We start from the raw sequence: 25,381 nt of genomic DNA on the forward strand, positions 1-25,381 counted from the left end.
AGTTGGGCATCAAGAAACAATGGCCAGGAGTTCCCATCATGGCTCAGTGGTTAACGAATCTGACTAGGAACCATGAGGTTTTGGGTTCGATTCCCTGGCCTTGCTCAGCGGGTTAAGGATCCAGCATTGCCGGGAGCTGTGGTGTAGGTTGCAGATACGGCTTGGATCCTGCATTGCTGTGGCTCTGGCATAGGCCGGCGGCTACAGCTCCGATTGGACCCCTAGCCTGGGAACCTCCTTATGCCCTGGGAGCAGCCCTAGAAACGGCAAAAGAAAAAGACAAAAAAAAAAGAAAGAAAAAGAAAAGACAAGGACCTGCAAAAAACAACTGCCTGCATAGATGAACCACCTACAAGGCTTAACTGCCCTTTGTCATGGGACTCGACCCCCCTACCCCTCCCTTGACCTTCCCCTCCTCCTTCTTTGTTTTGTTCCTGCCATGATCTCCATCCAGCCACAGATTCTTTATAAGCCCAGCATTTCCTCAAAGTCAGAACTGGTGCCATCGTGAGCTCAGCCCGTGCCCCTCTGATGCCTTAGTAAATCTCTTTTGCTTCACTAATTTGGCCTGCCTCGCGCGTTCCTCCCTCAGCAAATCCAACATCCTCGAGGTCTTTGATGGTTTTGGAGAGGGTGACGGAGCTAATAGCGGATGGTGGTGGGCTGATGATAGATTCTATTCCCATGACCTTATTACCAAACACTCTCCGGACCATTATCTCATCTCAGTCCAGCAAAGCAGAAATTACACCCATTTTATGAAATAAAGAAGCATTTAAAAACAAAATAAAACAAACTCAGACCTTTTCTACCTAGCTAACTCATGGAACCGCATTTAATCTTGAGGGGAAAATATGGGAGAAGAGGGGCTTAACATGGGTCTCCCTCTTCCTGTCCCCGAGTGGGAATGCCACCCAGCTGTGTCCAACTGGGTCCTTTGGTGAGATGGGCTGTGACCCCACTCCTCTATCCCCAGGAGAGGGCCCATGGGTGCCTGCCCCGATCCTACTCTGTCTCAGCCACTCTGAGCACGCCCCGGGGGCTGCAGCCTTACTGCATCTGAGGTTTGGGTCAGTAGATCTCATCACAGTCCCATTCCAGTTACTCCTCCCAGTTCCTCCTAGTTACTGAGGCATTGGACAAAGGCACCAGGAACCCAGAAGAATGAACGTGCCTCAGGTCACACCATTAGAAAGTGCAGTCTGGAATTCCCGTCATTGCTCAGTGGTTAACTAATCCGAGTAGGAACCATGAGGTTGCGGGTTCGATCCCTGGCCTTCCTCAGTGGGTTAAAGATCTGGGGTTGCCGTGAGCTGCAGACGCGGCTTGGATCCCCGTGTTGCTGTGGCTGTGGTGTAGGCCAGCGGCTACAGCTCCGATTAGAGCCCCTAGCCTGGGAACCTCCATATGCCGCGGGAGCGGCCCAAGAAACGGCAAAAAGACAAAAAAAAAAAAAAAAGAAGAAGAAGAAGAAAGAAAGAAAGAAAGTGCAGTCTGGCTTCTGACTCTGAAGTCTGCACCCAGCAGGAGGAATTCCTGCATCACTTTTCCCAGCCCAGCTGCCCTGTCCCTTCCACATACCAGGTGCCAGAAAACAGCTGTCTCTGCCTTGTTCCCCCAGCCTCGGCAAGCTATCCCGGGTGGGGCTGAGCTGGGTGGGGCAGCCCTGTGTAGTGTCCAGTGAGGCTGTGGCTCCTGCAGGCAAATTCAGCCAGACATTGATGCTGAGTGGCTGCTCGGACTGGTGAGAGCTGCTGCCCATCCGTGGGGGTGGGGACCTGGGAGGGTAGGAAGCCTCAGGTCTGGGGGGATCGAGATCCCTGAAAAGAAAACTTAGACCTGCCCAGGGAAGAACTCCTGCTAGACTGAGGCACAGGGGTTAGGGAACGCCAGGGGACTGAGTGCGCCTGAGGAGGGGGTGAGTAGAGGAGGGGAGGTTCGAGGGACAGTAGGAGACCCCTGGAGGCTGGGAATGGCGGACTGCAGGTCCCAGCCCCCTCTTTACTCTTGCTTGGCTCCCTGTCTCCCTCTGTACTACAGTGAGAACCCTCCTGTCCCAGCCCCGCTTCCCAGAGGAAGGGCTCCAGGAAAGCAGAAATGACCTATGAATTGAGACCTGGAGGCAGGAGGGTGTAAACATAAGCAGGGGTGAAATCTGCCCAGCCTTTGTCTTGGCCAGGTGAGGAGGGAAGCAGGAAAGACAAGCCCAGAGTCTGGATCGCCTTGGCAGTCACTGACCATGCCCGCTCCGCTGCTCCCGCTGCTGCTGCGAACGCTGCTGGCCCGCCTGCTGCTGCCCGCTGCCCGCCTGGCCCGTCGGCACCTCCTGCCTCTGCTGCGCCGGCTGGCCCGCCGCCTGGGCTCCCAGGATATGCGAGAGGCTTTACTGGGCTGTCTGGTGTTCCTCCTCAGCCAGAGACACCCACCAGATGATGCCGCCGCTGCCGGGGAGGCCTCCAGAGTGGCCCGCCTGGAGAGGAGGGAGAGGATAGTTTCTCAAAAATGAGGCCACGAATCCCAGCAGTAGCTGTATTCATTGGAATGCTTTCTTTTGGAGTAAGACAGCCTTGGCCCCTTCACTGACCGCAGCCTGCCCAGTGGGCAGAAGACATGGTGGGGGCGCTGAGCCTGAGAGGGGTCTAGCCCAGACGTGCCTCCTCTCTCCCAGCAGAAATTGTTGGAAGGATGCGCTCCGTATCTAGCCGAAAACCATCATTCTCCCTCCCTCCCTGCATTCTTCCCAAGTCCATTTCTAATCACCTTGGGTCTCTGGGGGAAGAACGGACTCTCCTCCGCCACCCTCCACCCCCAGGCTAACAGGAACATAAGACCCAATGAGGGCCATTGTTTAACCCAGGGACAGGTGATTTAGCTAATCCAGACTGTCTGTCTGTGAGTCAGGATTCACCTTAAAGTAATAAGACCTTTGTTCCCTAGGGAGTCAGTCCTACCCTCAAAGTCCAGCATGCAGCAGGTGCTCAATAAATATTTGTTGCCTTGAATTCTTGGCATGCCTTTGAAGGTCTTGTCACACTCCAGCGTTGAGAGACAGTCCAACCTATCCAGAGGGTAGGAGCAGAGAAGGGGAAACCACTCAAGGCCTCCTTTTGCTACCTATTCCATTGTCCCTCCCCATCTGCCTCTCCCGGAATTTCTCTTGTCTAACTTGAGTAGATGACACTGTGACCCAGAAGCCTGGGATCCGGCTGGCCAGTTCAAGGTAAGGAAGTAAAAGTCCTCGGGCGACGGAGGAGACTCTTGTCATCTGGTGCTGTTGAAAGAGGGAGATCTGCTTGCTGTGGGACCCTGAGGGCATCCACCCAGAGGGGCCCCTGAGGGGTGCTCTGCCCAGGAAGGGACTTGGGGGGTAGGGGGCTGGGTGCGGTGTGATCTGAAGAATTCACCTCCCCATTTCCCCTCCCCAGTGAGAGGCCCTGGGGCATCAAATAGGAGTTGTCAGAGGCATTTGCATGCCAGCCTCCGGATAATTTGCTTAACGTTCCCAGGCAATACTCCTCTCTCCCCTTCCCAGAGAGTCCTGGGCTCTCAGTTCAAAGGGGGACAGTGAGGAGACTACAAGGCCCCTTTCAGGACCGTCATCCCGTCAGCACAGCCCTCAAAATTGGCCTTGGGGAAGAACCGAGACCAGGGCCCGGCGCCCCCAAGCTGGCCCCGCGGGGCTTTCTGCCAGACCCCCGCCTCCCTAGCCCCCAGCGCCATCTGTTTCCTCCCGGAGTCCACAGAAGCCAGCGCACGTGCTCGCCCGGGTCCGGAAGGTGGCCTCGGGGGGAGGGGCAGGGTGAAAGGGGTTCCAACACCTGGTGCCCTCCGGGGTCACAGGCGCCTTTATTTATTTATTTATTCAGCCGTACTCTGGGCCTCGCCTCCCGCTGGCCTCCTGGGGCGCTCCCCGCTACCGAGCAACGCCGGCGCTGATCGGGACCGAGCCGGCCGCGGGGCGCGGGGCAAGCGCCGGGATCGCCCGTTGCTGCTCCTTCATTGCCGGGGAAGGGGGGCAGATACCGGTCAGACCCGGCGCGGGCTACGGTTTCTGGACAATGGCGACGGTCCCAGTCCCGAGATGTAGAGGCCAAACTGGGACTAGGGGTCGGCAGGCCCGGGAATTTCCGTCCCCGCCTGCCGACTCCGGATGCCCCTCCGAATGTCCCAGCAGGTGCGCGGGGAGCAGAGGCGGGGCGGCGGCCAGAGGAGGTGTCTACGCAGTTCCTTCGAGGGCGGGGCGGAGAGCGGTGTGGGCGGGGCGGAGAGCGGGGTCCTCGTGGGATGGGGAAGTTAATGGAGTCCGTGGCATCTGCGGTTTCTGGCGGAGGAGATCCTTTCCTTGGACTTTGGAGGCCCTGCTTAGATGACTGCCCTATTTTAACCATATGTAGATGTCCCCAAGATCAGCGACCTCCCCACAGCAGAGGGTTGGGGCAGAGGTCTGAGAAAGACAGCTGAAAAACCAAGCCCAGACTGGTGAACAAAGAGTTGAGTCTTCCTGACCCCTGACCCCATAAGGAAAGTGAGGGACTTGAGGTGTCTGACTCTGAAAGGGCCAGATCCTACCTTTAGTTTATTTATTTATTTATTTATTTATTTATTTATTTTGCTATTTTAGGGCCGCACCTGCAGCATATGGAAGTTCCCAGGCTGGGGTGAATCCCAGCTGCAGCCACCAGCCTACCCGCAGCCACAGCAACATGGGATCGGAGCCGCGCCGCGTCTGCAGCCTATGCCACAGCTCAGGGCAGTTCGGGATCCTTAACCCACTGAACGAAGCCAGGGGTCCAATCCACATCTTCATGGATATTAGTTGGGTTCTTTAGGCTGAGCCTCAACAAAAACTCCCTAGTTGATGTTTTGTTCATGGATTTTTTTGCATTAACTTTTGACTTTTAAAAAAATATTGCGTTAAGGAGTTCCCGTCGTGGCGCAGTGGTTAACGAATCCGACTAGGAACCATGAGGTTGCGGGTTCGGTCCCTGCCCTTGCTCAGTGGGTTAAGGATCTGGCGTTGCCGTGAGCTGTAGTGTAGGTTGCAGACGCGGCTCGGATCCCGCATTGCTGTGGCTCTGGCGTAGGCCAGTGGCTACAGCTCCGATTAGACCCCTAGCCTGGGAACCTGCATATGCCATGGGAGCGGCCCAAGAAATGGCAAAAAGACAACAACAACAACAAAAACATTATCTGAGGAGCTACCTCTGTGGCACAGCGGGTTAAGGGTCTGATTGCAGCTGGTCTACTGCTGCAGGGGCGCTGGTTCCACTGCCAGCCTGGCACAGCTGATAAGGATCCAGTTTGTCACAGCTGCAGCTCGGTTTTGATCCCTGGCCTGGAAACTTCCATGTGCTGTGGGTGTGGCTGAAAAAGGGGGGAGAAAAAAAAAACAACCCACAATCATTATCTGGATTCTGGAATATTTGGGTGCCCCCTTAAATTCTGCCCCCCAGGCAAGTTGCTTCTCTGGCTTCTACCTAGTCCCAGCCCTGCCACAAGGCAGTGGAGATAGTGTTGCAAACATGACTGAGAACATAGTCATGAGACGCGCTGGTGACAAACTGCAGAGCCAAGCAAACATACTTCCAGCAGACACAGATGGAGGCAGGGCTGGGGAGATAGGACTGTGGGTAAGGTGATGAGGCAGGCATGGGGCCTGGAAGGGGGGAGGAGGGTGTCTGGGGCAAGCCACAGTCTCAAATAGGTGGGGGATAGGGTGGGGTGGGGTCCAGCTGGATCAGCCCTACACCTTACTCCTGTGCCAGGGACCTGGGCAGCCCAGGGAGGGAGGGAACCCTAAGACTAGGCAGAGAGTGACAAGGACTGGCTGAGCCTGGCAGGCTCTGAGGCTGTCCAGCAGAGGGCCCTGGCACTCAGCAACCATCTCTGCATAGGGAGTTGTCTCCAGAGGGGTGTGGGTGCTGGCTGGGGGCCCAGGCAGGGAGACTGCCAGTCAGGCTTCTGTCCAGCAATAACAGCCCTGGCTGTCGCCATCCAGTGAGCAGGCCAGGCCTCAGCGGGGGTGGGGAGAGGGACCAGCCTTCCGCTGTCTGGCCTGGGACCCTCGCCACTTCCCTCCAATTTCTTCCCACTTCCAGCCCCCTTTGCATACAACTGTCACCTCTGGCTACCAGCCATGGCGGATCTTGTTTGACCACTAAGGCCTGCCACCCCCGCAGACCCAGAGACAGGGGCCAAGCCAGAGGTCAAAGGAGGGCCAGGAGAGGACAAGAGAGAGGCTGGACAAACACAGGGTAGGAACGGGGGTGGCGGGTAGACCCAGACATGAAGCTGCCCTCAAGCCATGGGGCAGTGCCTAGAAAAACACCACCCATACCCCTCTTCCTGCCCAATGTTTGGGTAAGGCTGGAGGATGATGGTCTGTTATGTCTCTGTGGGGCCAGGTGCCAGAAGGCTAGAAGCAGCCCTTCTGAGTATCTTGGAGCGAGTCCATTGATCAATCCGAAGTAGAAAGTCTACCCTACCCTCAGGACCTGCTCTGTTCTCTGGGCAGAGAGCATGACTCTGTCTTATCCCTGCCATGTAAAGGATGTCAACACTGCTAATGGTTAATCAGTGTCTGCAGCTTTTCCAGGGGACAGGTGTAAGGCTGGACTGGATTTTCTGTCCTCGGCACCTCTCTAGCCCCCCAGGACTGAGGACTGCTCTAGGGGCTGTGATTCCTCTGTCCCTCAATTTTACTGACCAACAAAAGCAGAGGAAATCCTTCCCCTCCCTTGGAGGTCTAAGAAGGGACCGACCCCCTTCTTCCTCTGCCAGGGAGGATGTGGGGCTCAGCAAGACTTCTGCCTCTGAGCATCAGGACCACAGCTTTCACTCCAGGATGTAGGCTGTTCCGGGCTTTTTCTCGTCCCATTCCCAGCTGTGCCTCAGCTTTTCCAAAGTTTTGGATTTAGGAAAGGGTGAATCACGAGGGGGCTGCAGGGCTGGGCCTCCCCCCATTCCCACCCCGGGCACACATCCTCAAGTCAAAGTTGTGGGACAAAGTGTCTGTAAGTGTTAAAGGTGGGAAAACCCAGGTCACACATCATACTGATTCTGTCAGAGGGATCCCACAGCGGGGGGGGGGGGGGGGGGGGGGGGGGGGGCAGAGGAGCGCATAGTCTGAAATGAAAGTGGCACTGAAAAGGGGGCCGCTGGAAAGGCAGACGGGGCGGTGTTGAAGAGAGTCGTGTGGGAGAGGGCTTGCGGAGCGATAACCTCGGAGATGTCAACCTCTTAGAACATCTGGTATACGGAGGCCGGGGAGGGGTGCGTCAGGACCTGCCCGAGCAGTTAGTCGCCGGGAGAGTCGCGAGACAGCTGTGTAGGAGTTTGTGTAACCCCCGCGCGGAGGCCAGGGGTACCCAGTGTGGGGCTGTACCCTCCAGCCCCATGGGCTCCACGATGGGGCAGGGTTCGGCGTGGCAGGGCCGCCAGCGGTCCTATCTGCAGAAAGAGCTTAGAGTGTGAGCCAGGCGTCGCTGGGGGGGGAGGGGGCACAGGGTCGCGAGGGAGGGTCTCACGGCGGTCGCAGCTGCAGAGCAGGGGGCGGGGCGGGGGCAGGCGGGGCGGGGCCGCGGCGGGCGCTGCGAGCGGACGCGGGCGGGGGACGCGCCGGGGCGGGGCGAGCGGAGGGCGGGTTTGAATGTGCTCCGGCGGGCGCGGGAAGCTGCCAGGAGAGCGCGCCGACCTCCGCGCCGGAGGAATCCTTCCCCTCAGGTGCTGCCCTGGGTCTAGGGTTTGGGGGACTGCAGGGCGGTAGGGGCCGCTTGCCGCCTGCCACGAGGGCAGGGAGGCCGGACGTGGCAGCTGCGCAGCCGGGAGAGGGGACGCCGAGCAGGGCCGCGGCGCACGTGGCGCGCCGGGGCCAGGACGCGCGGGCACCCTGCCGGGATCCTGGACCCGAGCCGGGGTGGGCGACCTGGCTCCCGGGCTTGAAACCGGCTGTTGCCGAGCTGACCTCCGCAAGGGGCGGGCGAGTTGATGGTTAATCTCGATCAATCTTGTGGTTGGTACTGGGGAGGGGCCGCACCCGTTAACTGAGCTGGGTGCGGGGTGTGGGGATGTGAGGCCAAGCGAATGGAGGTGGAGGAGATGTCTCTTTAACCGCTGCTTTTTATTGGCTGAATTCCTGTCCCTGGCCTCCCCTTCCTGGGCGCGTCCTCATTTACTCTCAGAGAGAGGACCTTGCTTCACTCAGAGAAAGGACAAGGACATACCCCAGATTTTCTTCTCGGGGCGAAGGGAAGCACGGTGGTGGATGAGGAATGATCCCACCCCTGCTCCTCACCCATCTTGGGGCTGCCCCTTTCCCCATGCCTTCCAGTCCCCTCTAGACCCTCTGGCCTGTGCTCCTGCCCGGTGTGAGCTCTCCTTGCCAGGATGTGTGCGTGGTGGGTGAGCCTTACACTCAAGTCAGCCTGGAGATGACCTCGACCCCTAACCTTATTTTTACCCTCGCCTCCCAGTGTCCGGGGCTGGCTGGGAAGCAGCCTTTAATACCTCCCTCCCCACCCGGAAGGAGACAAGAGTAAGCTGCACATTGGGCTTGAATTCCAGCTCACCCATTTATTAGCTCTAATACTTTAGGCAAAGGGCTTAACTTCTCTTGAACCTCAGCTGCTCGCATCTGTTCACTGGAGACAGACAGTTTTGTACCAGCTTATGGTGCTTGGGAGGGCAGCCAAGGGCAGGAGAGGGTATCTGCAGAGAGTGGCTGGCCCCACACGGGATCCAAGGAAGTGGTGAATCTGATGCTACCACAAGGGTGTCCATAGAAGTTGGGGCACATGAGAGGTGCTGGGAGCCCCCAGGTTGGGAAGGTGCTCAGTTGGGTGGCTGTTTTCTCAGCAGGCCAAGGCATGACTGGAGGGACTCCAGATGCTCTGAGCTGGTATCAAATCCCCTTTGCTGCTGGGCAAAGGCAGACAAAAACAAAACACCTGGGCTGGCCAGCTGAACGCCAGGATGTGGGCAGGGGGAGCTGTTGGCCCCTGGAATTGAATTGTGCCCACGATTGGGGTGGAGGCAGCTGAGAAGAGAGCAGAGGTGTCCCTGGGGGCGAGGTCAGAAAAAAATATGTCTCTGAGTCAAGACAGGTTTTACTGAGGAAGGGGATACACTCTCTCCTCCACCCTAGATGCCCATCTGCCTTGAAACCACTTGCTCTTGACTGCCAGGAACCTTGCTGGTGGGGGCGGAGGGTGGAGCCCAGGGTGGGCTGAGGTGGGAAGCTGGGGGTTTCCCCTAACTGCTACCTAACAGAAAAGATGAGTCCCCAGTCTCTTCTGCCCATCCCCAGCATAGAGCCTTCTCTCCCCCCCCCCCGACCCTCTAGAAAATGTAAAAACTGTCGTTCACCGCAGTCCCAAGTGCCCAGAACAGTGCCTGGCTGGCGTGCTGAGATCCTCTAAATATTTGTCGGAGGAAGAATGAAACACGCCCTCAGCCTCCACCTGGAGGTGTGGTGTGTGCTCTGCTCCTCCCCTCCTGGTCCTATATCCCAGGTTGCAGAGAGAGAGACACGGGACAGACTGAGGAAGGCCTTTGGAGAGGCTGGAGTTTACCCAGGGAGGGGGAGAAAGGCCCACTGAGGTCCTTTCGTGGGGTCTCCAGGGCTGGCTGTTCCAGGCTGGGGCCCGGAGCACTGGCTGCACCTGTGAGCTGACCCACCCCCTCAGCTCCCCTGCTGGGACGGCTGGCTGTCTTATCTCCCAAGCTGCGGGGCTGGGTTTTTTTTTTTTTTTTTTTTTAATCTCCCTGGTTGTGTTTGTGTGCGAGGCTTCTCAGAATGGGGCTGCTCCCTCCCACCTCGAGGCCTGGGGGGGTCTCTCCGGAAACACCCCGTGCCGCCTCCTTCATTCTGGATCCTCACCCAGGAGGAGCCCATGGACAAGGCGTGCTGCCTGAGCCTGAGCTAGGACCACCTCCCCCGGACCGCCCGGACCCCCTCCGACCCGATCCTGCTGCTGGCGAGTCTGGGCGTCCGGTGAGTGCTGGTCTGGTCCAGGCGGGTGAGGAGGCCAGTCCTCAAGGGCAGACCTGGCTCCAGGGCTGGGCCCGCACGTGGGGGATGCGCCCGCACACGCCCGCCCGGCTTTCCATGCCATCCAAGGGAAAACTGTTTCCTCGCCTGGTGCTGGGGAGCCTCCCCCTGCCGAGCACAGAGCAGAGGAGGGATATAGAAGGGGGAGGCTGGGCACCCGGGGACTCCGCCGCCGCCACCGTCAGGCAGCCTGTGCCCTCATCCCTCCTCTTCTGTCCAATTTCACTCTCAGAAAGGGGAAGAGGACAGGGGCCTGGGAGTGAGTCAGAGAGGAACCGAGGGGGGATGGGGTGACCCTGGGGCCAGGCCAGGACCAGGGGGTCGGGGAAGGAACAGGCTAGACTCCAGGAGGCGCTGTGGCCCCACACCCATCTTCAAGTCTTCCTGGAAAACTGGCCAGGAACCAGGAAGCCTCGGGGCCATGGCTGGGAAGGATGGTAAGACGCCACCCGCAGAGAGGCTGGAGTCTGGGGTGCCTCCAGGAGGGGACCGGCTCTCCAGAACCCACCCTAGCCGTGAGCCCAGGGGTGCTCTTTCTGGGAGGGCAGAGAGGTCGGACTTGCAGAGGGACCTGAGGAGGGAGGCCTCTCTGGCTCGGCTTGGGTCATGACCCTTGGGGCTGCTGCGGCTCCTGTGGATCTGTTGTTCTGTGTCCTCCCCCTCCCCCTCCCCCCGCTTTCTGTTTCCCTCCTGTGTCCCCTTCCACTGTCGTCACATCACTGTCCCTGACCCCTCTCCTCCTCTTCCTTGCCTGTGCCTGCTTCTCCCTCCCTCTCAACCCTACTTCCCCCTCCTTCCCTCCCGCTCTCCACCCTCCGGTTTCCCCCGCTTACAAACTGCTTCGCTGCTGGATAAAAATAGCAGTGGCAGCGGCCAGGCCAGGCCAGCAGCCAGGTAGCTCCGGAGCTGGAGCGGAGCAGGCAGGGGGGCCCAACGGGATGGGCCCGAGGGGTCAGATTGATCAGTCCTGAGAAGCAGGGCTGGGAGCAGGGGGGGGCCTTCTGGATTCTTCGTTGGTCTGCATGCTCTGTCTGCCCCCATCCCATCCCCCCCCCAACACCCCTGGAGAGTCTGAAGAGGCCTCTGGGGAAGCAGGGCCAAAACAAGGCCTCACACTGTTTCTGCCCCCAGCAAGCACCAGAAGGAGGAAGCTATCAGCCAGGCATAACCGAGAACGCCGTCACCATGACAACCAGTCACCAGCCTCAGGACAGGTACTGGGGGACCTGGGCTGGGAATCCAGGGGAGCGGCAATGGGTCTCCAGGGCTTTGGGTGCGGTGTCCTTTGGAATTTGGGGTTGCCTTGGCTGATGGGCCTTCCAGCCAGGTAGCTGTGAGTCAGGTCTGCGTCCAGGGTGGGGGCCCTGTGTGCTGAGGCTGGGTGCTAGCTGGGGTGTCTCTGGGAAGGCTCAGGAGTCGGGGCTGGGGGGGGTGTGGCAGCCCCTCCCAGGCCAGTCAGTGTTTCCACTGCTGCTCTCCAGCGGCTTCCGGCTCCTCCCGCCACCATTGAGGGGGGACTTTTGGCAGCAGCCCTCCTTCCAGAGCACATCTGGCAGGGCTGCCCTGGGGCCTCTGCCTGAGATGACCTTGGCCCAGCCTGGTCCTCGCTCTGACCTTCCTCTCGCTTCCCCAACCCTGGAGCCTGAAAGTTCCCTCCAGTTAGACCTGCAACCATGATCATGCATGGGATGTTTTGGAGGAAGAGGATTCGAGTTCTCCAGGAGTCTAGGCCCCCAGAAGGCCGATGAAGCCATGCCTGGCATCCCTAACATCCTTCCTTTCCGGCCTCCCAATCCCACCACGTCGCCGCCACTCATCCTGTCTGCCCTGTGCCAAAGGCCACAGAGCGAGGCCACTTCTGGCTGTGGGGCCTTGGGCACTTTGCTTGATCTCTCTGGGACTTTTTCCCTCCTGTAAAAGAGGCGAGGTGTATTCATATGGGAGGGAAATTTTTTTATTTTTAGGGCTGCAGGTGCTGCATATGGAAGTTCTCAGGCTAGGGGTTGAATCAGAGCTGCAGCAACACCAGATCCGAGCCACCTCTGAAACCTACACCACAGCTCGAAGCAACACTGGATCCTTAACCCGCTGAGCAGGGTCCAGGGATCAAACCCGTATCCTCATGGATACTGAGCCACAGCGGAACTCCTGGATGGGATGGAATCTAAGTACAGGCCCCAGGTCATTGGTTGGTTCCCTCCCTGGTGTCCTCCGTTCCCAGGCTGCCTGCCGCCCCATCCCCAGCACCCCCACTCTGGTGGCAGCTCTGCGCCCCTCTCCCTTCCCCATCAGCCTGTGGCTACTCACCCAGCCCCACTCTGGCCCTCCAGCCTGTGTGATCTCGGCTGGGAGTTTCTCCCTTCATCTGGGCCTCTAAATCAAGCCCTCACCCCTCTTCTTCAAGGTGGGGAATATGTGAGGGGGGGCTGGTGGGGGGGCCGTGCTTGTCAGGGATCAGACCTACCCATTTGGGGTGCTCTCCCAGGCCTCACAGTCTGTGGGACCAGGTCCTGCGCCCTGTGCCCTGACTGCCTTGGGCTTGTCCCTGCCAGCTCTGTAAGGAACATGGTTGTGGGCTCCGGGGAGAGTGGCAGACAGACATGTCTGGAGACCATGTTGGGAAGGTCCAGGGCTGCCTGGGGGAAGCTGGAAGCTGTCTGATCCCAGACAGGCCCTGGGGAACAGGGCTTGGGGCAGTGCTCTCGCCCAGGCTGGGTGGTGACTGTTTACACTCTGGGGCCCAGATGATGACGTCCAGTGGTCTGGCCCCCCCGCCCCCGGCCCGCCTATCTTCCATGGTGGGCCCTACAAAGCTGGTTCTGTCTGGACCAGGAGAAAACAGCTCCCTCACTTCCCAGCACCCTGCCTGCCTGCCTTCCTGTCCCACTAGGTCCAGAATGGTCTGGGAGTTTCCTGACCTCAGATCCTATTTGGAGAGCCACCCAGCCTGCCCAGCCAGCATAATCACTTCCAGCCTGCCCGGCAGGGGTGGAAGACACTCGTGTTTGCTTTCCTCACTCATCCGCCCACCCCTCAACCTTCGGCAGGATTTCCAAAACCACCTCCGGATGTGTGGGTCGCCCTGGTTCCCAAGCCTGCAGGGTCCCCCGAGTCTTCAGGGCTGAGAACCAAGGTCCTTAGGGCCATGCCCTTCGGTCCTGTGTCCCTGGTCCCCTTCCCCCTCGGGATTCCTCTGTGCCTTTCCTCCCATCCCAGGCCTCCTCCTCCTCCCTCTCCTCCACATACACCCCTAGGAGGCTGCATGCCCTGTGCCCTGGGACAGCTGAAGAGGACAGAAGATGGGACTGGGGGTGCCCCAGGTTTGATCTGGGAAGGAGGATGGGCTGGCGGGTCACCTGGTCCCATTCTTCTTTTCCATTCCCAGGTACAGAGCCGTCTGGCTCATCTTCTTCATGCTGGGGCTGGGGACGCTGCTGCCCTGGAATTTTTTCATGACAGCCACTGCGGTGAGACAGGGGGCGGCGGGCAGGGGCTCAGGGGCCCTGTCCACTGGGCACACAGGGCCTGGGTCTGAGCTTGTGGCCACAGGGAGAGAGGGTCCAACACTCCTCTCTGCCACCCTCGACAGTATTTCACAAACCGCCTGGACATGTCACAGAATGTGTCCTTGGGCCCTGCTGAATTGAGCAAGGACGTCGAGCTCTTGGCCACCTCCACCGCACCTTTGGCCACCTCCACCACACCCTCGCCAGAGCGGAACTATCTCAGCGCCATCTTCAACAACGTCATGACCTTGTGTGCCATGCTGCCCCTGCTGCTGTTCACCTGCCTCAACTCCTTCCTGCATCAGAGGTGAGCCCCCCCATCCCTTGCTGCCTCCTGCCCTCCCCCCACTGAGCCCCTGCCCTGTCTTCACCACCCGTCTCTGCCACCGCCACTGTCACGGCCTCTCCGCAGGATCCCCCAGTCTGTTCGGATTCTGGGCAGCCTGGTGGCCATCCTGCTGGTGTTCCTGATCACTGCCATCCTGGTGAAAGTGTCCCTGGACCCTCTGCCCTTCTTTGTCATCACCATGATCAAGATCATGCTCATTAACTGTAAGCGGGGCGGGGGCAGAGAGCTTCCCATGTGCCCGCCCCCTGCCTTCAGACCCGCCAGTGGGCATTCCTCCCCCAGGGGGTCAAGGTTCAGAGGCCCAAGTGCTCACAGACCAGGGCCGGGAGTGGGATGAAGAAAAGGGAGTAAAGGAGTTCCCGTTGTGGTGCAGCGGAAACAAATCCGACTAGGAACCATGAGGTTGCGGGTTCGATCCCTGGCCCCACGCAGTGGGTTAAGGATCTGGTGTTGCCGGGAGCTGTGGTGTAGGTCACAGACGCGGCTTGGATCTGGCGTTGCTGTGGCTGTAGTGTAGGCCGGCAGCTGTAGCTCTGATTATCCCCTAGCCTGGGAACCTCCATATGCCACAGGTGTGGCCCAAAAAAAGACTAGAAAAGGGAGTAAAGCAGGAATCATAGGGACCTGTTTTCCCAGGGCCCCCCCACCCATCCGGCTCCCCCCTCCCCTGCTGATGCCCACCCTGTCCCCCAGCGTTCGGTGCCATCCTGCAGGGCAGCCTGTTTGGCCTGGCCGGCCTCCTGCCCGCCAGCTACACAGCCCCCATCATGAGTGGCCAGGGCCTGGCAGGCTTCTTCGCCTCCGTGGCAATGATCTGCGCCATCGCCAGTAAGTCTTTCTGTCTGTCTGCCTGTTGCCCAGATCGTGGGGGAAGAAGGGGTGGGACCTGTCTCTGATCACTGACACCCTCTACCCCAGGTGGCTCGGAGCTTTCGGAAAGTGCCTTCGGCTATTTTATCACAGCCTGTGGGGTTATTATTTTGACCATCATCTGTTATCTGGGCCTGCCGCGGCTGGTGAGCGCCTGGAGAACACTGGGGTTTGTGGTCTGGGGGTGGATCCAGGGCTCCAGACCCAGGGTATTCTGAGGCCTAAACCTGGGGGAGGTGAATTCTGGAGATTCCGAATCTGAATCCACCTCCCGGTCTCCCTCACTTGATAGGAATTTTACCGCTACTACCAACAACTCAAGCTTGAAGGGCCTGGGGAGCAGGAGACCAAGCTGGACCTCATTACTAAAGGTCTGAAGAGCCTGAGGAAGCAGGGGGTGGGGGGGAGCCTGAGCAGAGGGCAAGAATGAGCGCTGCTGGAGTCCCCATCGTGGCTCAGTGGTAACAAACCCAAGTAGTATCCATGAGGATGCGGGTTCAATCCCTGGCCTCGCTCAGTGGGTTAAGGATCTGATGTTGCCGTGCGTTGCCGTGTAGGTTGCAGATGAGTCTCAGACACACAGCGTTGCTGTGGCTGTGGTGTAGGCCGGCAGCTGCAGCCTCTGATGCAACCCCTAGCCTTAAAAAAAAAATGAGCGCTGCTGAGATGCCAGAGACCAGAGAGCAGGATCCAGGGATGGGGTGAGGGCTGGGATCGAGAGGACAGCCTGGGTGGCCTTGAATGCCTGAGGACATTGGGAAGCAGTTTCAGATTCTTGGACAAGGCGTAACCTGCCCAGAGTCTCCTGAGAGAGGTCAGGACCGGGATTCAGAGGTGGTTTGAACTGGCCGGGTGTGGCTGTGTGCTGGTCAAGGGGGTGTCTGCTCCCAACTAAGCCCAGCCCTTTGCGGGAGGATGTTTGTGCCATCTGTTGCCCTGTCCTTCCCCCCAACTTGAAGATCCTTCTACAACCTGTCCCCCACCAGGAGAGGAGTCAAAAGCAGGCCAAGAGGAGCTCGGAGTTTCTGCCTCCAACTCTCAGCCCAGCAACAAAAGCCACTCTGTCCGTGCCATCCTCAGAAGTGTACGTGGGCCTTGGGGCATCCTGCCTTCTGCTCCTCCGCCCTTTCTCTCTCTCTCTCTCTTTTTTTTTTTTTTCGTTCCTTCTTACCCCGCTTCCCGAGCTACCTCCTAGCACTGTCTATCCCTTCCCTTTCTTTTTTTTTTTTTTTGCTTTGTTTTTTTAGGGCCTCACCCATGGCACATGTAGGTTCCCAGGCTAGGGGTCAAATCGGAGCTGCAGCTGCTGCCTCTGCCACAGCTCATGGCAATGGCAGATCCCTGACCCACTGAGCAAGACCAGGGATCGAACCCATATCCTCATGGATACTAATTGGATTCATTTCCCCTGTGCCACAATGGGAACTCCCTATCCCCTCCCTTTCTGACTAAAGACTGGCCACTTGCCTGGATTCTTGCGTGCGTGCATGTGGGCACACGCCTCTGTGTGTGCGTGCATCTTTCTGTCTGTCTTGGGGTGGGGAGTCTTGGTTCTTTAATGAGGCACAACCGCCATGAAGACACGGGCCTGGGTCCCTTTCCTCCAGATCTTAGTCCCGGCTCTCTCCGTCTGCTTCGTCTTCACGGTCACCATTGGGGTGTTTCCTGCCGTGGCTGCCGAGGTCAAGTCCAGCATTGCGGACACCACCAGCCCCTGGAGTGAGGACACCATGGGTTCCCAGGATGGGGCAGGAAAGGGGCTTGAGCAGGGCCGGGAGCCCAGGAGAGGGGAGTCTGGACTGCTGCCTCCCCAGCCAGACCCTCCTGGTTCATTTGCCCTTCCCTGGGCTGGAAACATTTCCATTTTACAGCTGGGAAAACTGAATCCCAGTGAGGGTCAGGGTTGCTGGATCCTGCCTCTCCTGGACCTGATAACCCTCCCCCAATCTCCTCTTCCTCTTCCAGATGACTACTTCATTCCTGTGTCCTGTTTCTTGACTTTCAACATCTTTGACTGGCTGGGCCGGAGCCTCACAGCCGTCACCATGTGGGTAAGTGCGGGAAAGGGGTACCAAGTCCCTGTGAGAGGGGAGTCAGCCTGAGGCCCAGAGAGGGAACCAAGAAAGTATGGTGGGAAGGGGGCCAAGACATATGGAGTTCCTGATGTCGCTCAGTAGGTTATATACCCAACTAGTATCCGTGAGGTTGCAGGTTCGATCCCTGGCCTCGCTCAGTGGGTTTAAGATCTGGTGTTGCCATGAGTTGCAGTGTAGGTCACAGATGCGGCTCAAATCTGGCGTGGCTGTGACTGTGGCATAGGCCAGCAGCTGCGGCTCCAATTCGACCCCTAGCCTGGGAATCTCCATATACCATGGATGTGGCCCTAAAAAAAAAAAAAAAAGACATGATCTATGTATAGTGAGGTGCACAGTGTAATGAATATATGTATACACACCAGTAAACCCAAACATCCCTGATAGTCACTGCCCAGGTCAAGAATAGAACATTCCCGGAGTTCCCATCGTGGCTCAGTGGTTAGTTAGTGAATCTGACCAGGAACAATGAGGTTGCGGGTTCGATCCCTGGCCTTGCTCAGTGGGTAAGGGATCTGGCATTGCCGTGAGCTGTGGTGTAGGTCGCAGACGCGGCTCGGATCCCACATTGCTGTGGCTGTGGCGTAGGCCATTGGCTGCAGCTCCGATTGGACCCCTAGCCTGAAAACCTCTATATGCCGCGGGAGCGGCCCAAGAAATGGGAAAAAAAAGAGTAGAACATTCCCCAGCCCTCTAGAAGGTGCTACCAGGCCCTCTCCCCATCAGTCCTGCCAGGGTAACTGGATCCCAGGGGACCCCAGGTGGAGCCCTGGGAGCCTGGGTGTGCCCTTGGGCCAGCCTAGCCTGACTTGGGCACTGCCTGGTTCCTGCAGCCTGGGAAGGACAGCCTCTGGCTGCCGATCCTGGTCCTGGCCCGACTGGCCTTCGTGCCTCTGCTGCTGCTGTGTAACGTCCAGCCCCGCCACTACTTGCCCATGGTCTTTGACCACGACGCCTTGTACATCTTCTTCATGGCCGCCTTCGCCTTCTCCAACGGCTACCTCGCCAGTCTCTGCATGTGCTTCGGGCCCAAGTGAGTGGGGAATGTGGTGGCCTCCGGCAGGGTCTCGAGCTCTCATGGGGGCTACTCCAAACAGGGAGAGAGGGCAGGAGATTCTGGTCCTGGAGCTGGGGGGGTGCTCTCAGGACCAGGGGGAGAGAGGTGGGATGGGTGGGTGAGCAGAGTTCGATCCTCTGGGGGGGGCACTCGGGTCGGGGGTGGGGGGGGCGGTGCCCATCCTAAGGTGGCTCACCCTCCCTCCTTTAGGAAGGTGACGCCGGCCGAGGCAGAGACCGCTGGAGCCATCATGGCCTTCTTTCTGTCTCTGGGCTTGGCGCTGGGGGCCGTCTTCTCCTTCCTGTTCCGGGCGATCGTGTGACCATGGGTGGATGGAAGGACGGCCGGCAAGGACAGCACCGGCCACCAGCTCCCACCCGCTTCTTCAGGGATAGGCAGGGGTCATCCGGAGGTTTCCCTTCCAGCTGTCTCCTGCTGCTTTCACACGGCCTGTGCTGGGCCTGGCACCCAGGTCCGGAGGAGTGAACCTCTGGATGGATGGTGGGGACATGGTGGGCCTGAGGGCCAGAGTCGAGGGAGGGGACAACCTCTGCATCTGCTTAAGTACCCCCAACACACACACACACACACACACACACACACACACACACACACGGCTCATGGTGGGCCTGAGGGCCAGAGTCGAGGGAGGGGACAGCCTCTGCATCTGCTTAAGTACCCCCAACACACACACACTGCTCTGACTGACCCCTCCCTGAGCAGAGTGGCAGAGGCTCTGAGCCTTGCTCTGAGCCTTGGGGGGGATGTGTCTGTGTGTCTATCTGCCTGTACGGGGGTGGCCAGGGGCCAGGACTCGTTGTTCTAAAGTCCGATCTGATATTTCCATCCGGCTTCTGGCCTCTTCCCCCTTCCTCTTCGTGTTCCTACCCATCATGAACCCTGTACAGTTGCCATTTATTTTGCTGCCTTTATATATATATATGTATATGTGTATATATATATATATATATACACACACACACATACTCAAAACAGGTGCCTTCAGAGGCTCTCTGATTAAATAAACTTTTTTTTTTTACTCTCCATGGCTTCCGTCCTCCAGGCACAGGCTCCTTGTCCTCCATGCCCTGGAGAAACTAGAAGGATGGCAGCCTGAGTCTGGGGGGATGAGCATGTCCCAGATGGGCTTTGGCCAGCACTGGGCCTGGCTCCAAAGTGTGTGTGGGGGTCTGTCCTCTTAGCCCCGGAGGGACTACAGTGCCTCCTACTGGGGCCACTGAGGAGGGGCAGGCCCGGAGCCAGGACACCCAGACCGTTGGCCATTCTCCTTTGCTGTTTCATTCCTTTCATAAGCCTGGGGGTGGAGACAGTGCCCCATCTTTCTTTTGTCTTCACTGACACCCCCTCCACTGTGTCCTCACTTCAAAGCCACCGAAGTGAGCGCTCTAAAACTGGCCAGTCCCTTCTGCCCCCCCCCCACCCCAAACTCCAGGCTGCCCCACTCCCATCAGGAAAGTTCTGCCCTGCCTGGCACTCTGCCCTCACCCTGAAGCGCAGACTGCCTGGTGAACAAGGGGCTTATGTGTCCTCATTGAAGCTGGGCCCCCCCCCCTTCTCTTCCCAGACTTGCCTAGGGAGGTGTGGGGTGGTGGGGGCCATACCACTAGGTCCCTGTCTCAAAAATGACTCCCTGGAGTTCCTTTCGTGGCTCAGTGGTTAACAAACCTGACTAGGATCCATGAGTATGCAGGTTCGATCCCTGGCCTTGCTCAGTGGGTTAAGGATCCAGCGTTGCTGTGAGCTGTGGGTAGGTCGCAGATGTGGCTCGGATCCCATGTGGCTGTGGTGTAGGCCTGTGGCTACAGCTATGATTCAACCCCTAACCTGGGAACTTCATATGCAGCAGGTGCAGCCCTAAAAAGACAAAAGACCCCCCCCCAAAAAAAAAAAACTCTCCCTGATAGGAAATGGGACCAGAGTTCTGGGCCCCTGAACACCCCCCATCCCCACCACCCCCACTCTGTCCCTTGGCGCTGCCATCAGGGCTTTATTTCTCACAATTTAATTGAAGGCTTCAGGCTTCATTAAGGGCTGTTAGCACATTTTTAAAGGTCTTCAGTGCGCTCTGAGGTCCTGACAGGGGAATTAACTATATCTTCACATTGGGAACCAGAGTCTGGAGTCCACATATATGTCCCAGGGGTACCTGTCAACCTGGGATAGGTAATCTGAGGGCAGAAAACATGGTGTTCCTTTCTTATCAGGTTCAAAAGCCAGGGGGCGCCCTGAATCTTCTCCCATCTCTGCTCCCTCCCAGTCCACCTTGATACCTCCATCCTACCCAAAGCCAAGAGTCCTATTGGGCTCTTCCCATTATGGCATTATGGCCCCTCAGGGACCCTGCGCTTCTTCCCTGGGTCCCTCCCCTGCCTTCTGCCTGGCCTTTCAGGAGTCAGGTCTCCAGCCCGGCCCACAGGTTGTCACAGGATAATCTGAAAACACGTTTAGTCACAGGCTGGTTTCTCTGGAGCATGCCAAGCATTTCCTGATCCTCCACCAGCAGCGGGCAGTTCACACTGCCCTCCCCCTCTACTGCACCTCAGAACTTCTGCAACTGGTTTATGCTCTTACCCCACTTACCAGTCATGTCTTTCAGGTTCCAGTCAACATTCCCTTTGTTTTCACTCAAGCTACCAGTGCAGTCCCTGGATCCTGATGATACTCAGAAATGTTTGCTTCCAGAGTTCCCATCGTGGCACAGAGGCAATGAATCTGACTAGGAACCACGAGGTTTTGGATTCAATCCCTGGCCTTGCTCTCAGTGGCTGAAGGATCCGGCATTGCCTTGAGCGGGGGTGTAGGTCGCAGACGGCGGCTCAAAGCTGATGTGGCTGTGGTGGTGGCTGTGGTGTAGGCTGGCAGCTGCAGCTCCAAATCAACCTCTAGCCTGAGAACCTCCATATGTCAGGGGTATGGCCCTAAAAGGCACACACAAAAAAGTTTTGCTTCCTTGCATCTGCTTGTCCCTCTGCACACAGGGGACTCCAGCTTTGTGCTAGCACTTATCTTCTCATTGCCTGTGCCCATGGGATAATGGATGGATGTTGAGTAGTTTTCTTTCAACTGCAGTATTGATTTGAAAGCCGAAAAGCATTGAGAGTACAGTCACTTTTTTTTTTTTTTTGGTCTTTTTCTTGAGCTGCTCGCATGGCATATGGAGGTTCCCAGGTTAGGGGTCTGATCGGAGCTGTAGCCGCCAGCCTACACCACAGCCACAGCAACACGGGATCTGCTCACGGTAACGCTGGATCCTTAACCCACTGAGCAAGGCCAGCGATCAAACCCGCAACCTCATGGTTCCTAGTCAGATTCGCTAACCGCTGCGACATGACGGGAACTCCAATAGTCACTTCTTTCTAAACTGAAATTGAAGAGAATTACTGGAGTATTTTTTCCAAAAGTTTGTCTAATCATTTCACTCATGATCTCTGTCTTCACCTGATAATGGGGAGTGGTGGTGGTTAGAGCAGCTCCCAGGCCTCTTGCCAGTGTAGCTGCAGTGATGGTGCCCGGCCACAAGTGGGCGCTCTGCAGACAGCACCGCCTGTTGGAAGGGCGAGCTCTGAGGCCTGATCACCTTTTTCCTCAGCATTTTGCTTCTGCTCACATGGGCAAAGGCTGAGCGTGAATCAGCCAGGTGGTCCTCCTCCTGCCATGACTTGTGCTGTTCATCACCTTCCTTCCGTGTGACATTTCTGCCCCAGGAAGTGGTCTGTGTTTTTGGCCACTGTACTTTCTGGGGTGGCTGCCACTGCGACACAAACATTTTCCTCTTATTTAATCTTACACGGTGAATTGAAAAGTTGAGAGCTCCAGTAAGATTAGCAGTCATTCTTAAAAGTGACATGAAGCCTCAGGTGTAACTGAATTGGAATATACCTATGTTTGTATTCTTTGGGGTGAGTATGGAGAGGGCAGTAGGCTAGGGGGGTGCTTGACAGAAAACCCCCGATTGTTGGGAAAATTATTCTCTGAATCTAGTGATTCAAGATGGTTGTGAGCAGAGAAGTGCAGTGTCACTTTAAAGAGATAGCCCTCTGGCTAGCAGGCCTTGCCAGAAACCAAGGTCTTGACACATAGGAAGAGTGGCGGGCTGAGGGAGGGAGAGGCCAGGCTGGCAGTGAGGTCCGTCTGGTTCCTGGGGCAAGATGGCAGAGAGTGGAGATGGGCAGAGCCCATGTTTGCCTCACCACCCTTTCAGGGCTGATGTCCCAACTGAGTTTCCTCTAGCTCATCTGTACCTGACCTCACGTTCTGCGTGGGTCCCCTTTGAGGGCCTCTGTGCTCACTAGGCCCTGCACAACCCTGGCAGTCCTGGTGCTCCCTGCCAATAAGCCAGCTGGCGGTCTAGCTTCTGACAGCAAGGCAAGTGCTAAATGACTCAGCGGGACCCCCAAAATCCCCTGCTTCTGCTCAGCACAACTGCCTGTTCCATGGATTGGGAGTGGTTCCAATTCAGAGCCAAGGATTCCATCTTGGGCCTGCCAAGTACCAAGTATATGACCTTGGACTAGTCACCCAACCTCTATGGCCCAGATCCTTGTTCTTTAAACCAGGTGACATAGGTGTGGATTTGCTGAGGATACTTAAGGGAGTCTGCGGGAAAGCCTGGGCACAGGAGCTGCGGACCCTAGACAGAGACGTGGTGCCGGTCATTAGCCACCCCCACCCCCATCTAAGCGGCTCTCTGCACCTTACAGCATGCCGTTCGGCCCCCGCCCCCGAAGCTTCCAGAACTAAGCCTCAGTACCTTCACCCCAGCCAAGTGCGAACCACCACTTGGGTCCCTGCCTCGCGCGGGACAGTGAGAACCGCAGGGCCTGGCGACAGCGAGAGGAGCTGGGAGATCCTGCTCAGCCCCGCCCGGCGGCGGCAGGGGACGGAAAGTGACGTCGCCCGTCTCCCGCGCGCCCCCTGGCGGGAGCGCGGCCACTAATCAAGTGGCTCTTTGTATCTGACCTCCGGCAGATGGGGGACCAGACCCTACACGCCTTAATTCCAGGTGCCCTTGAACCAAGCACTTTCCTTCGCAGAGGCACTCGTCTGTAAAGCAGGGGTAATAATATTTGCTTTGCCTCCCTCTCCTGGTTGTGAAACTCCACTCAGTTAATGAATAACGTTCGCCTGCCGCTCTGCGCTCTCCTAATAATCCTACTGAGTGCTGACTACTGTGCCCCTCTACTCCAGAAAACTGAGGCTGAAAAGGTTAAAGGATGGAAAATAGTTTGTAAACTGCAAAGCACTGAGTAAGTAGAAGTCTCTGTTCGTCTGTGTGTCTGTCTCAGTCCCCATCTCCCCATCTGTGACACACACACACACACACACACACACACACACACACGAGTTTCCAGGTGGTGAAGGCATGCAAAGGTGCAAGGCCGCGTGGGATAGGGTATAACACAGGCTTGGTGCCCCTCCTCCCTCGCCTCCAAACAGTCCAGAGAGGCATCTTTTTTCACGAGCTCCTAAGATCCTGAAGTCCCATGTCATCCTTCCCAGGTGAAACCAGCAAGGTCCTTCCTGTCTGAAAGTTCCTCATCCCCAGTAGCACTACCACAGCCTCGCCAGTTTCTTATCTGGTGCAGGTGGGCCAGGCAGGCACCAGACCTAGTGAATGACCTAGAAATCCAGCCAGTTGAGATCTGCACGTTGAGTAGCAACTTGTGCCTGGGGCAGGACAGGTGGCAGGCAGAACAGTTAAGTAGGTCAGGGTTGTTTGTGGTGCCACCTGCCCCTGGCCCCTTTCCCTGCCCTGAATCAGTTTGGGTTGACGTTTTACCTTCTTAGTCAAAGGAGGCCTGGAACACTGAACAACACCCAGGACACGAAGGGATGCCTGGTGGGCGTGATGGCAGGAGAAGGACAGATGTTTTTGGGCTGGGCTGATAATAGCAGGTAGGCAGGGTTCCGTCACAACCTTAGGCCGAAGATACTATACTCTTAGTCAAGACACTGATGTGGGTTTTTGTTTTTTGTTCTTGGCCATGGCATGCAGTGGCTTGATGTGAGATCGCAGTTCCCAGACCAGGCATCGAACCTGAGCCACAGAAGTGCAACACCAAGTCTAGACCACTAGGGAACTCCCTGATATGGATATTAAAGAACAGGTTACCAGGAGTTCCCGTTGTGGCACAGTGGAAATGAATCCGACTAGGAACCATGAGGTTGTGGGTTCCATCCCTGGCCTCACTCAGTGGGTTAAGGATCTGGCGTTGCCATGAGCTGTGGTGTAGGTTGCAGACGCAGCTCAGATGTGATGTTGCTGTGGCTGTGGTGTAGGCCGGCAGCTAGAGCTCCCATAGACCCCTAGCCTGGGAACCTCCATATGCCACAGGTGTGGCCCTAAAAAGACCAAAAAAATTTTTTTAATTAAAAAAAAAAAAGAAAAGGCATACAGTGCCTCTTCCATCCCTGTGTGAGCCCCCCCCCCTTCAGCCTCACCCTTCTGCAAGCTGTATCCCTGGGAGTTTTCAAGTGTTTTGTTTGTTTTACAGTGTTTTTTTCCCTACTTCATACAGCTGTACCCATGACATATGGAGATTCCCAGGCTAGGGGTTGAATCAGAGCTGCGGTTGCTGGCCTACACTACAGCCACAGCAATGCCAGATCCAAGCCACATCTCCAACCTACACTGCAGCTTGCAGCGACGCCGGATCTTTAACCCACTGAGCAAGGCCAGGGATCAAACCCATGTCCTCGTGGACACCACATTATGTTCTTAATCCACTGAGCCACAACAGGAAGTCCTCCAAGGGTTTTTTTTTTTTTTTTTTTTTTTTTTGCTTTTTAGGGCTGCACCGTCAGCATATGAAAGTTCCCAGGCTAGGGGTCCAGTTGTAGCTACAGCTGCCAGTCTACACCACAGCCACAGCAACGGGGGATCTGAGCCGCGCCTGCAACCTATACCATAGCTCACGGCAATGTCAGATTCTTAACCCACTAATGCCAGGGATGGAACCCGCATCCTCATGGATCCTAGTCGGGTTCGTTAACTGCTGAGCCACCAAGGGAACTTTTTTTTTAAGTGTTTTATGTTTGGAACAACACAATTAACTGGCTTGATTTAATAGATTTAACATATTTAGCATATCCAACAACTAGATAATATATTTTTTCTCAAACATTCATGGAGCTTTTATAAATATTAACCAATTCTAGGTTACAAACGAAGTCTCAGATACAAGAGATAAGTATCATACATACTATTGTATATCTACAACATAATGGAAGGATAATGAAGCAATTGAATATTTTAAACACTTTAAAATTGATCAACAAAGATACCATAAAAGGAACCCAAATCCTTAAAATGGAATTATAATAAAAATACTATATACTGAAACTTGGAGGGCAGCTAAAATTTTTCTTGACAAGAAATTTATGGCCTTAAATCCTTATGCCAGAAAAGGGAAAAGCTGAAATTTAACGTGCTGAGTG

General features: G+C 56.8%; 2 protein-coding genes across 7 annotated transcripts; both read left to right on the forward strand.

Moving 5' to 3' along the window:
* Positions 1 to 2,239: 2,239 nt before the first annotated feature.
* MYMX (myomixer, myoblast fusion factor) lies at positions 2,240 to 2,506 on the forward strand. The gene has a single exon (XM_047796980.1). The coding sequence runs from the start codon at positions 2,240 to 2,242 to the stop codon at positions 2,504 to 2,506; it is 267 nt and encodes an 88-aa protein (XP_047652936.1).
* Positions 2,507 to 7,627: 5,121 nt separating this feature from the next.
* Positions 7,628 to 18,967, forward strand: SLC29A1 (solute carrier family 29 member 1 (Augustine blood group)). 6 transcript variants are annotated; one of them, XM_047795989.1, is made up of 14 exons: positions 7,628 to 7,722; positions 9,882 to 9,991; positions 11,180 to 11,262; positions 13,434 to 13,515; positions 13,638 to 13,861; positions 13,967 to 14,106; positions 14,597 to 14,731; positions 14,822 to 14,919; positions 15,066 to 15,144; positions 15,733 to 15,857; positions 16,381 to 16,492; positions 16,739 to 16,824; positions 17,700 to 17,899; positions 18,134 to 18,967. In XM_047795989.1, the coding sequence occupies exons 3-14, from the start codon at positions 11,234 to 11,236 to the stop codon at positions 18,243 to 18,245; spliced, it is 1,422 nt and encodes a 473-aa protein (XP_047651945.1). In that variant the 5' UTR covers positions 7,628 to 7,722; positions 9,882 to 9,991; positions 11,180 to 11,233; the 3' UTR covers positions 18,246 to 18,967. The 6 variants fall into 6 exon arrangements, with proteins under 6 accessions (XP_047651945.1, XP_047651942.1, XP_047651943.1 ...); XM_047795986.1 differs by lacking the exon at positions 7,628 to 7,722 and having other exon boundaries at positions 9,785 to 9,991; XM_047795987.1 differs by lacking the exon at positions 7,628 to 7,722 and having other exon boundaries at positions 9,787 to 9,991; positions 15,760 to 15,857.
* The last annotated feature ends 6,414 nt before the right edge of the window (positions 18,968 to 25,381 follow it).

Source organism: Phacochoerus africanus, chromosome 9 (assembly GCF_016906955.1).
Source record: "Phacochoerus africanus isolate WHEZ1 chromosome 9, ROS_Pafr_v1, whole genome shotgun sequence".
Classification (NCBI taxonomy): Eukaryota; Metazoa; Chordata; class Mammalia; order Artiodactyla; family Suidae; genus Phacochoerus; species Phacochoerus africanus.